At 38.7% G+C, this 12,558-nt stretch overlaps 1 protein-coding gene across 7 annotated transcripts in view; it reads right to left on the bottom strand.

Moving 5' to 3' along the window:
* Positions 1–12,558, bottom strand: part of CAPN13 (calpain 13) — an 81,628-nt gene that overhangs the window by 59,495 nt on the left and 9,575 nt on the right. For 4 of the 7 annotated variants that reach the window (XR_007150772.1, XM_047851975.1, XM_047851974.1 and 1 more), the window contains exon 2: positions 1,740–1,972. Coding sequence is in view for 4 of the 7 variants with exons in the window: in XM_047851974.1 (XP_047707930.1) it covers positions 1,740–1,972 (233 nt within the window). In the remaining 3 variants the exon portion in view is untranslated. Of the gene's footprint in view, positions 1–1,739; positions 1,973–5,723; positions 5,768–12,558 lie in introns of those variants that run through there. The other 3 variants (XM_047851976.1, XM_047851977.1, XM_047851978.1) reach the window with 3 other exon arrangements.

The raw sequence follows: 12,558 nt of genomic DNA, 5'->3' as shown, positions 1-12,558 counted from the left end.
AATCCTAACAGAGTCCTGTCGGGCACACAATCCCATGTGAAGGAAAGTGCAGCATATGGAGGCTGGACTGTCACCTTGTGCAAGTCACATCCCCTGTCTGAATCTGTTTTCTTCTCTATACAACTGGGAAAGAACAAAGGAGACAAAGTAGAACAGTACACATGGAAAACTCAGGAAAACACTATACAAATGTGGACACTGTGATGAGGGACACAAAGACATTTGTCTCAGCTTTTGGCTGAGGAGAAGAGTGGGAGTAGGACGTATCTTCCTCTATTTCAGGTTCCTGGAAGGATTCTGTGGAAGTCATCTCACTTCTGTTTGCCTCAGTTTCTCCTTGCCCCCAAAAGATAAAATTTGAGATGTTGCTGAAATCAGATAGTAAGAAACTCTGAACCCTTCCTAAATAGAAATGTTATAAATTCTCCAACACTATAAATATGGTCTTGTATCTATTGCTCAGCACCTTGTAAAAAAGAAAAAAAAGAACATTTCTAAAAGAATCTCAGCTTCTAAAAATAACAAGGGGAAAAAATATATAACCCTTCCAAACTTTAAATAGAGTTCTCTGTTCTGCTCCCCTTCGGAGGGGAAGGCCAGAAGAGGATAATTTCTGGGGACTTACTGCCTCTGGCTGGTGAGATGGATCCTAGAAGCCTGAAGCACCACCATCTGATCCTGAGCCCCACCTGCGCTCTGCTCACACTTCCCTCTCCAAAACTACAAATCTGCCCCCTTGACATCAGAGTAAGAGTCGGTACCTCCAGAGTTTAATGTCTTATTTTATGTTATCAGAAAATATCCTTTTTGTATAGACTAAACTGGCTTTATTGAAAGTACTCAGGAGAGTGTTTGGCACTTAATCAGTGCTTGGTAACACTTGCTGATATCATAATCATTAGCTTACTAGACTTTATCTTATTTTCTCTTGTTCTAGGTTCTGCTGGTTGCTTTTGGAAGCAAGAACAGGAGGATTGGCCTCAGGATCCTTAGAGTGGTCCTTACCTGGATCTTTTTCCCTAATGAGATTATGAGAATGGTCAGTGGGCTGAGAAATATTTCTTGGGAACGAATATAGTTTAGAAAAACCAACAGGGCTCATCTCGCCACAAGTTTGAGTTAGTGACCAACTACTGGCATAGGGATTTGAATGTTTCCCTGAAAGATCTTCCTAATTTGATGTCTAAAATTCTTTTATAAATGATCAAGCCTTTACAAGACTGACAATACATATATAAATGAGAGGGGTGAGGCAATTATTTAAATTCATCCTATTTTATCAGTGACTGACATGATATCTTCCCTTTGACTAAATTCTAACAGGGGAAAAGAAAAAAATAAAGACAGTGGTAACTGAAGAGAATAAAGAGTGATGAAGATTGACAGATGGGCTCAATTGTGGAGATGGAAGAGACCCTAGAGACCAACTACCACAATCTTCATACCCATGGTTTCCCATTTCTCAGATGAGAACACTGAAGCATGCAATCTAGTGATGTGCTCAGTGTGAGAACTGGGTTAGAACCCAGGGGTCCTGGTTGCTGGTACAGGGTCCTTCCATCCTACTGACAATACAACACTATAGCTAAGGGACCAGATAAATTTCATTCTCCTTCCTATTTGGTTTGGGCCACCCTTGAAAACCAAGTCACGTGCCCATCCTTCTTTCAGTAGGAGGTACCATGACAGGCAGTTGAGAGGGCCCAGGAGCTGTGTGTGTTTCTGGGGGGCTCACTCACCTTTGGCCGTCTCCACATCAGTCTGGAGAGGTTTTTTCCCTGGAGCAGCTGCAGACCTATGGAGGAAGTCTCTGCAGGGAAGGTCTCATCCTCAAACAGCAGACCTCTGCTTAGGCAATGATCCCGCAAGAAGTTGAAGTCTTGGCCCTTGAATTTGATGACAGGGGTCTTGGCTAGAGTCTCCTGGTTGTGTGCCATGACTCTCCTTAGAAGATGCCTAAGGCCTTTTCCTTCTGGTAAGAAAGAGAGATATCTTTAGGAATAAGCTGTCAAGTCCTTTGCATCATTAGATGTAAGCCTTGGAAAGGCACTCAGATGTCCTCCCACTACTTTACAAGTGAGGGGACTGAGACCCCGAAATGTTCTGTCCCCAGTGACACATCTAGTTGGTGGGTGATCCCAGACTAGAATCCAAGCATCCTCTTCCCAGTCCAATTTTCAATCCGCTCTACCGAAGAACTACTCAGTATGCTCTTATGTGCATGAGAGACTATGGGGGGGTGTTTGTACATTAATGAACATTTATTGAGTGCTGACCTGGTTCCAGGCACTTTTCTGCATGCTGGCAATCCAAAGATAAATACGACATGATCTTTATCCCTTAGGGGCTCATTATCAAGTAGGAAAGACAGATAAGACATTTAAACAGCTAGCTATCATTCAACAGAAAGTGTCTAATTAAAAATGTGTACAAAATCCTGTGGATATAAAGAGGAGGGGCCATGAGCTCCCAGGAAAAGTCTAGGATGACTCTCCCACAGACAGTGACATTTGAGCAGGGCCTTGAAGGAAGCAGAATGTGCCAGATGGAGAACTGGTTATATATATATATATATATATATATATATATATATATATATATATACACACACACACACACACACACATACACACACACGCACGTATATATACACACACATATATACACACACATATATATACATACACACACACACACACACATATATATATATATATATATATATATACACATACATACATACATACAAGTTATTATCTATATAATTTAGAGTATCAAGTGCACAGAGGCCCAGGAGTTGAATTGGAAAAGTCATGGGTGTTAGAGAGAATGGAGGGGTGGGCAGTCTGGAAGGGTCAGTGGGGGTAGGAGTTGGGGATAGGGAATGTTGGCAGAGAGGGCCAGGAAAGTAAGTTGGAAAGCTGGATTGTGACATGTTTTATGCCCTCTGCAAGCACTGCAGGGACACTGAAAAGGTAGGTAGGTCACAATCAGATCTGTGTAAAGGATTGTGGAGTGAGTTAAAGGCCACATGGAGGGGATGGATAAGGACTGTGGCAAGGAGGAGGTTAGGAGGCTGTGCACGTGTTCTTGGGAGGGACAATGTTAGAGCATTAGTAGTGAAAATGATGGAGAAACAGACCCCAGACTCATTCTATAGGTAGAACCAATAGAATTTCATGATGAATCAAATACAGGGTTAGGGGAAGGGGATGTGTAGTGAGAAAAAGAAAAGGCAAAGTGGTGAACAATCAAATGGGCTTTAAAGTTTGCTTTCTGCTTTCATCACCTACCTACCAGTTCCAGAATTTGGAGTTAGTATTCAAGCCTGCAAACCTCTTTCTCCATCTGTACAGATAAATGATACCAACCTCATAGGGTTTGCTGTGGTATCAAATGAGGTTCAAACTAACATACCAAGCAGAGTGGCTGGCATACATAGGCACACAATAAATGTTGACCTCCCAATTTCCTTAAGGATATGTCAAGGAAATCTAGCATTTCTTACTCAGGAAGCCATAGGGGTGTGACTGATGCCAATGACCAAAATATGTATCACATTCTCCATCTGTGAGGGAAGCGGAGTTGCATCTGAATTCTGAATGCACACTTACTGGCTGTGGGACTTGAAAAGTCTCCTTAGCCACTGACGTAGTGCTTTTCAAACTTCTTTGAGCAGGACACAGAAGACCCAAGACCACAAGACCTATGGACCTATCCATTCCTCCTTAACAGCAGAAAAGGAATCAAGTGATGATAAAGAACTAAAGAGGGAAATAAATGAACAATTCATGAAGAATATGAGCTTACATTCAAGATCTTGGATCATACAAAAAAAAAAAACCCACACAAACTCAAAATAACTTAGCAATGTTCTTATAGTTAACATATAATATGTTGTAAATTATTTAGATAATACAAATTCAGAGGCAGAATATCATCTATAACGTGTCACTGTACATGCATATGCAGAGGGAATTATGCATACAAATGTCTAGCAAATGAGGTAAAAATAATTTATATTTGAACTATTAGGTTGGACAATAGGAAACTTCCATTTTTTTAGGTCAAAATTGTTCAGGGGCCCTGGGTGGTTCAGTCGGTTAAGTGTCCAACACTTGATCTCAGCTCAGGTCATGATCTCAAGGTTTGTGAGTTCATGAATTCAAGCCCTAGCGCCACATCGGGCTGCGTGCTGACAGTGTGGTGCTTGCTTGGGATTCTGTCTCTCCCTCTCTGACACTCCCCCTGCTCTCATGCATGCACACATACTCTCTCTCACTCAAAATAAATAAACTTTTAAAAAGTTGTTAAATATAGTCCATTTCGTATGGTTTTACCTAAGGTAAAAATGTTTTATTTGGTTTAGCCCAATATGTTACATACATTTCTCCAATCAAGTTCTTGGAAAATAACAGGTGAAAATACATCTATATACCTCACCACTCACTATAGGGTTAAGAGGAGAGCCACCACAGATTATATAAAAAGCTGAAATAACAGTAAGGTATCATTCAAGAACAAGAAAACAGTAATAGAGATTGATTGCCAATTCAGGACAAAGGCAATGACACCTGATAATGGAGAGTTGTGAAAATTATGGATCTTTCAGTTCTGCACATGCTCAGTGACAGTGGAACCAAGACACCATTGCCAAGCCACGTACCTCTCAGTAAAATATTCAATGAGAGTGTATGATAAACTCCAGTATTGAGCTGATTTTAGTTTAGGAAACCCAAATGGTTGCTCTTAATAACACAATTATGGGACAGCCTTTAATTGCATGTAAAAGTGAGTTGGAAGAATTTGGCTTGACCTCTCCATCAGAGTCTTGCCAAGGCCTTATGTTTAGGGAGCAGTTCCCAGGCCATCTGTAGGGCCCCCACCGCTCACTATTGCATGGTGGACTGGTTGACTTTAGGGATCCCTGTGTAAGCCTCACTTTCCTCATTTGTGAAATGATGACAATAATGTGCCTGTTACAGAATTGTTTTAAGACTCAGATGAATCTGGGCTTGTCAAGTACTTAGCACTGTGGCTGGTAAACAGAAAGTGGTCAATAAATAGTGGTTATTAGCATGATTATGATGGTAATTTTGATTATAGAAGTACTGTGCAGAGAGCCCCACACCTTCAGAGATGAGAACTTGTTCTTATTAATGACATCTAATCTCAGAGGAGCTTGTAGGGGTGAGGCATCACACGCAAGTGCTTAGCTTTGCTACTTCTCTGCACCCACTGAGAGCCCAAGAAGGAAAAGAAAGACTCTGGGGGACAGGCGGCAGGCCTGGCTGTCTGCTGGTGGAGGAGGTGGTCCGCTGCTCTGGAAGAGAAGAGAACTTTGATGGGAAAAAGAGAAAGCAGGCAGGCAGGAGAGAGAGGCTCCCTCCTCCATGCACAGACCTCAGACCTATCAGGTTCACTGTGTTACCCCCTGGGTTGCTTATGGCTTTTCCAGGGAACAGCCTGCTCTCATTTTCTCAAGCAGGAATGGTCTACAGAACTTGACATTTCACTTTTGTGTGCAGCAGAAAAAGCCAACCAACTCTCTCTTCTACCTGTCATTTTAGGGAGGGATTTTTTGGCTTATTTCTTTTATTTTTCCATCTTGCTTCACTGTGAAAGGTAAATAAAGGCAGAAGACTCAGCTGGCTTAATTAAAAAAAAAGAGAGAGGGAGGGTTAGAAGTTCTACCTGCTAGTCAGGATAAAACTTTGTCTTACCTCTGGTTTATCTCTTGAGTCTAGCAAGAAAAATGGCACAGGAGCTGGAAAAATGGCAAAAAGAGTTTATATAAGGTTCTTAATGAGAGAGATGGTGAACTAATGGATTAAGTTCAGAACTAGAGTGAGAAGCAGGCAAGAGATGCAGTTGGTGGCTATAAAACCTGGTCTGCTCCCCTCAGTGTCTATGAAGTAAGTTTCACTCAGTCCCTGTTGTGTCTTCTGCTGAATTGGGTGACTGTGTTAGTCTGTTGAGCGTGCAACAAAATCCTGCAGAGTGGGAGCTTAAGCAATAGACATTTATTTCCTCACAATTGTGGAGGCTGAAAGTCTAAGACCACGATGCCAACACAGTCAGGTTCTGGTGAGGACTCTCTTTCTGCCTTATAGACAACCACCTTTTTGATGTGTCCTCACATGACAGAGAGAGAGTGTGAGCTCTCCCTCTTGTCTTATAAGGCCACAGTCCTATTGGAGTAGGGCCTTCTGCTTATGACTTCACTTAACCTTAATCATCTCCTTAAAGGTTCTATCTCTAGAAATAGTCACAGTGGGGGTTAGGGCTTCAATATATGAATTTGGGGGGAACACAATTCAGTCCATAGCTGTGACTAACCCCAGGCTGTTCTAACAACTCTCTGCCCCTGGGAGCACATTTTAGGCAGTGTGCAAGCAAAGAGGAAAGGGGGCATATCAGAGAATAGGTGAAGGATGCCGGTAAACACAAGTGAAAATGACCCAACAGCACCGAGTGTATAAACATTATTCAATTTCGTGGAAAGACAATAAGGGCTCCTGAGTGGCAGAAATGTCTTAGATGATAGTATCTTTGGTCTGCCAGCACCTAGTGCCAGGTCTGGCACATAGTGGGTATTCTATAAAATTCTTGTAAGTGTTGGTGGAATGAATGCCACATATTAGCTATTTTTAAGTGTGTTTGGTGGAGCAGAAGCCTCCACAGAGAACAGATTCGGAGGTCATATGGTTTGGAAAATATGTCCAGTAGTCCTCATGGAGATTCACAAAAGCTTCTTCAAAGAACTGTTCAATAAAAAACAACAATGACAAAAACACTTATTTAAGCTTGCCTTCAGGATTTTATACATACATAACCAGCAAGTCTTTTTTAAAAAAAAGTTTTTACATTTATTCATTTTTGAGAGACAGAGAGAGACAAAGCACAAGTGGGGGAGGGGCAGAGAGAGAGGGAGACACAGAATCCGAAGCAGGCTCCAGGCTTTGAGCTGTCAGCACAGAGCCCAACGCAGGACTTGAACTCACAAACTGCGAGATCATGACCTAAACCGAAGTTGGATGCTTAACCAACTGAGCCACCAGGCACCCTGCAAGTCCTTTTGTTGGAAAATTCCTATTAATACATAGGAAAGATGCAAAAAGTTAAATGACTTCAGAAAAAAGAAAGAAGCCCCAAAGTTAAATGACTTCAGAAGATTCCAACTCAAGTCCTCATTCTGCCCCTTATTAGCCACAAGATGCTGAGAAAGTTTTCTAAGCACTTAGCACCTCATAGAAGGTGGTCTTGGATGCACAGTCTGAATTTAATTGGGTTGATTCCTGCTTTCTTTTTTAAATCCATGTTCTCCAGAAAATTATAATAGGACACAAAAGAATAAGAACAGAGCCTCAGATGGACATGTGATACAATACCAAAAGCTGTGACTTATGTGTAATTGGAGGCCCAGGAGGAGAGAATCAAGATAGTAGAGCAGAAAAAGTTTTTTGTAGAAATGGTCAAACTCTTCCCCAGTTTGGAGACAAACTTTTGAATCCAAGAAGCTTGAAAAGTCAAGAAAACCAGGACTAGACACATCATAATCAAGCTGTTGGAAACCAAAGATAAAAAATGTTTGAAAGAGCTAGAGAAAAATGACACATGAAATTGAAGGGAACAATGATGCAAAGGACTCCAGATTTGTCACAAGAAGCCATGGAGGATGGAAAACAGTGGAATAACTTTAAAGTTGCTGAAAGAAAGAGATGTTAGCACAGAATTCTGTGTCCAGTGAAAATACATATCAGGAATCATAGTGAAATAAAGAGATTTCAGATGAACAAAAACTAAGGGAATTAATCATCCAAAGACAATGCTCCAGAAGGAATGATGAAGGAAGTTCTTCAATTTAATAGGCAATAGTAACAGGGAAAACTGAATTTTCAAGAATGGCATATGGTAAATATATGAGTAAATATGCAAGACTGTTTTTTTCCTCTTATTCTTTAAAATACATATATGTGTTTAAAGCAAAAATGAAAACATTGTCTGGAGATGCTTCAGAGTATTTGGATATCATTCATATGACTGTAACATAAGGAACAGTAGAAGGGAAGTAAAGCTAGCCACGTGGCTGCAAGTGTTCTATTTTACATGAAGTGGTGCAATAGAATCATGAAGACTGAGTAAGTGGATTATAATCCCTATATAACCACTAAGAAAATAATAAAAAGAGATATAGCACCCCCCCAAAAGACAATAGATAAGATAAAATGTGATACTAAAACATGCATATTCAAGTAATCGAAAAAAATCAATAAAGAGGGAACAGTGGATAAACATACAAAAAATAGACATAAATCCAAGTATATCAATAATTACATGTTAACTTTAGTTAAAAGGCAGAGATTCACAAAGGAGATAAAAAAGCAAAACTCAGCTATATGCTGCCTGTGAGACACACTTTAAATAAAAAGACCAGATAATTTGACAGTAAATGGATGAAAAGAATTATGCCATAAAAACAGTAAGCATAAGAAGGCTGAGGTGCATATTAATAGATTTACCAAACAGACTTCATAGTAAACAGTATTGCCAGGGATGAAGTGGGGCATTTAATATTGGCAAAAATTGATCAGGAAGAAATAAAATCATTAATGTGTAGGCACCTAATAATACAACCAGAAAATACATGAACCAAAACTTAACAGAATTAAAGTGAGAAATAAATAATTCCACAATGATAGTAGAATTTAGCACTCATAGTTTAGCAACTAATAGGGCAACTAAACAAAAATTTTAAAAATCAGTGAAAACATAAAAGATCTGGATGACACTGTTAATCGCTTTGATTTTATTGGCACATACACTGTACTACATCTAAAAATGCAGAGTATACATTCTTTTCAAATATATGAAATGTATTCACCAAAACGGGGCCATAAAGCCATGTATTTCCAAGGAGTGAATTACACAGAATATTCTCTAACCATGGCACAATTAAAATTTTAAGTTAGTACCAATAAGATAGTTAGGAAACCCCCAAATACCTGGAATTAAACACACTTCTAAATGATTTATGAGTCCAAGATGATATCATGATGGCAATAAGAAAACCCACAGACATAGAAGGAAGTAAATAATACAGACAAGAGCACAAATTCATAAAAGAGAAAAACAGTAGAGAAAATTAGCAAAGTGAAACTTTTCCTTTGAGAAGACCAACAAAATAAATAAATCCAGAATCAAACAAGTTGAGGACAAAAGAGTGGGAAGACAAGTCACCAATATCATCATTGATAAAGGGTTTATTATCATAAATCCAATAAATATTAAAGAGTTCATAAGAGGCCACTACTACGAAGAAACTAATGTGAAAAAATTTGCTGTGACATGAAATGGATGAATTTCTTGAAAATTACAAGCATCAAAGTTGACCCAAGAAGAAAGAAAATTTGAATAACCCTATATCTAACCAAGAAATTGAATTTGTTAACAAAAGCTTCCCCCAGAGAAATTCCCAGACCCAGATGGTTTCACTGGTGAATTCTCTTACACTTTCCAGGTCAAAATAGCACCCATCTTGCACAAAGTTCTTCAGAAATTAGAGACGGGAAACACTGCTGAACTTACTTTATCAGGTCAACAGGAGACTAATAACAAAGCCTCGCCAAAGAATCCACACCCCCCAAAAAAAGTATGGATCACTATCCCTCATGAACAGAGACGGCAAAGATCCTTCACAAAATTTCATCAAATCAAATCCAACAATATAAAAAAGAAAAGAGAAAGAATAGCACATCAAGGCTGAGCGAGATTTATTTCAGGAATGTAAGGTTGGTTTCATGCTAAAAAAAAAAATCATTGTAATTAACCATATTAAAAAGCTAAAAAGAAAACCAATAATTAAAATTATTTGACAAAATTCAACATATATTTATGATAAAAACTCTCAAAGGAGAGTTACCTAGAAAAAGTAAAAACATTCTCAGACTAATGAAGGGCATCTATAAAAACCTACAGCTAAAATCATAGTGACAGAAGAGTATTTTTCCCAATTATGATCATAGTTAAGGCAAGAATGCCATTGTCACGTTTTTTCTTTCTTTCTTTTAAAAATTTTAAAGTTTGTTTATTTTGAGAGAGAAAGTGCAAGCAGGGGAGGGGCAACGAGAAAGAGAAGGAGAGAAAGAGAAAAGCAGGCTCCTCGCTGCTAGCATAGATCCCGAAGCGAGGCTCAAACGCCCTAACCATGAGATCATGACCTGAGCCAAAGCCAGAAGCCCAACCAACTGAGCCACCCAGGTGCCCCTGCCACCACTTTTTTTTTTTTAAGCATTCGTAATAGCCATTTTTACTTAACACTGTATTGGAGGTCCTAGCCAGCTCGTTAAGAAAAGGCAAAAAAAAAAAAAAAAAAAAAAAAATCAGGAGGAAAAATGGTCCTTATTTGATATTTTGATTGTAGAAAATTCTAGGAAATCTACAAAATAACTAACAGAATTAATGATTGAATTTAGCAAGATACAAGGTTAATATAAAAAAATTAGTTATTATATTCTAGCAGTAGGCAATAGGAAAACAATAGCATTCTATTAAAAATACTTGGAAAAATATCTAAAGACATCCAAGCTGTCTGCATCAAAAACTATAAATCATTGCTGAGAAAAATTAAAGAAGACCTAAATAAATGGGGAGATGTATTAGCTTCATTAATTGGAAGCCTCAGTATTGCCAAGATGGCAATTCTCTCCAAATGTATCTACAGATTCAATACAATCCCAACTGAAATTGTAGAATGTTTTTTATTAAAGAAATGGATAAGCTTACTCTAAAATTTACACTTAGATTCAAAGGACCTAGAATAACCAAAGACTTTTTTTTAAAAGAAATATATATTTTTTTAAAAGTTAGCCAACCCACCTTCAGCTGGCAAAAAGATAGACAATTAGATAGACCAATGGTGCAGAGTGGAGAATCCAGAAACAGACCACAACATAAATCGTCAATTATTTTTTTGACAAAGTTTCCAATTTTCCAAAGTTTCCAAAGATTAAATGGACATAGAAACACCTTTAAAAAAAATGATGCTGGATCAATTGGATATCCATATGGGAATCAAAGTAATCACAAACATAAAGATAAAACTTAAAATTATAACACTTTTGGGGTGCCTGGGTGGCGCAGTCAGTTAAGTGCTTGACTCTTGATCTCTGCTCAGGTCATGATCTCACTATTCATGATTTCAAGCCGGGCCTTGGGCTCTGCTCTGCAGGTGCGGAGCCTGCCTGGGATTCTGTCTCCTTCTCTGTGCCCCTCCCCAGCGTGTGTGTGTGTGTGTGTGTGTGTGTGTGTGTGTGTTTGTGTGCCCGCACGCACGCTCATGCTCTCTCTCTCAAAATGAATAAACAAAAAAATTTTTTGAAATTGCATTAGAAGAAAACAGAATACTTGCATAGAGGAAGACACAGGAAAAATGTTTGCAAACTTAAGGGTTGGAAAATATGTCAGTGACAGACCACGAAAAGATGAGCCTTACAAGAAAAAAAAAAATGCATCAGTTAGACTTTATCCAAAGCGTGAAAGACACCATTAAGAAAACAAAAATGCAAACCACAGGCTAAGAAAAAATATGTGTGACATACATATCAGGCAAATGACGCATAACCCAGAATATACAAAGAACTCTTTTAAATCAGTAAGAGGAAAAGAACCCTTTAAAAATGGTCAAAAATCCAAACATTTTTCCAAAAAACAAAAATAGGCAATTACCGACATGAAAAAAATGCTTTACATCTTAAGTCATCAAGGATATGCAAATTATTGCTACAACGAGATAGACACCGCACACTCATTAGAAAGGCTAAAATTTCAAACGCTGACCATCCTATGTGTCCCGTAGGGAGATCAAACAATGGAAACGTTCGCACGCTATTGGTTCGTATGTGACACAGTAGGACCACTGAGTGGAATTTATGGGTTTGTCTGTGCATATATTCAACCTCACTGAATATACCACATTATTTTCCAAGGTTGTACCAATTTATAATCTCACCAGCAATGTAAAAGAGTTCCCATCACTCAGTCTCCTCACTAGCACTCGTTTTTGGCAAACGTTTTATTTGTACCCATCTGATGGGAGTAAAATGCCAACTCCTTGCAGTCTTAATTTCTGTTTCCCTGCTTACTGGTGAGACTGAGCATCTTTCAATATGTCTATTCTTCATTCACATTCCCTCTTATGTGAAATGAATATTCATATCTTATGCCCATTTGTCGACTGCGTTGTCTTTTTCTTCGTGATTTGTAGGAATTCTTTATTTACTTTGGATAGTCATCTTTTCTTGGTCACATGTGTTGCAAATATCTTCTCCCAGTTGGTGGCTTATCTTTTTACTTCCTTTGCTGTGTCTTTTGATGAACACAGATACTCTTCACTTTATACAAATATAAATGTGTTACGACTATTTGCTTAGAAATTTAATGTTTATAAATTGAGCCAAATGTTAATACTTATGGGAACTTAATATAAGAAACTTTGGGAGAGAGTCTCTCTTTTAAAACAGGAAGTTTAGGGGTGCTTGGGTGGCTCAGTTGGTTGAG

This window comes from Prionailurus viverrinus, chromosome A3, assembly GCF_022837055.1.
Source record: "Prionailurus viverrinus isolate Anna chromosome A3, UM_Priviv_1.0, whole genome shotgun sequence".
Lineage (NCBI taxonomy): Eukaryota > Metazoa > Chordata > Mammalia > Carnivora > Felidae > Prionailurus > Prionailurus viverrinus.
Note: the sequence above shows the minus strand (reverse complement) of the source record. Positions and strands in the feature narration are given on the sequence as shown.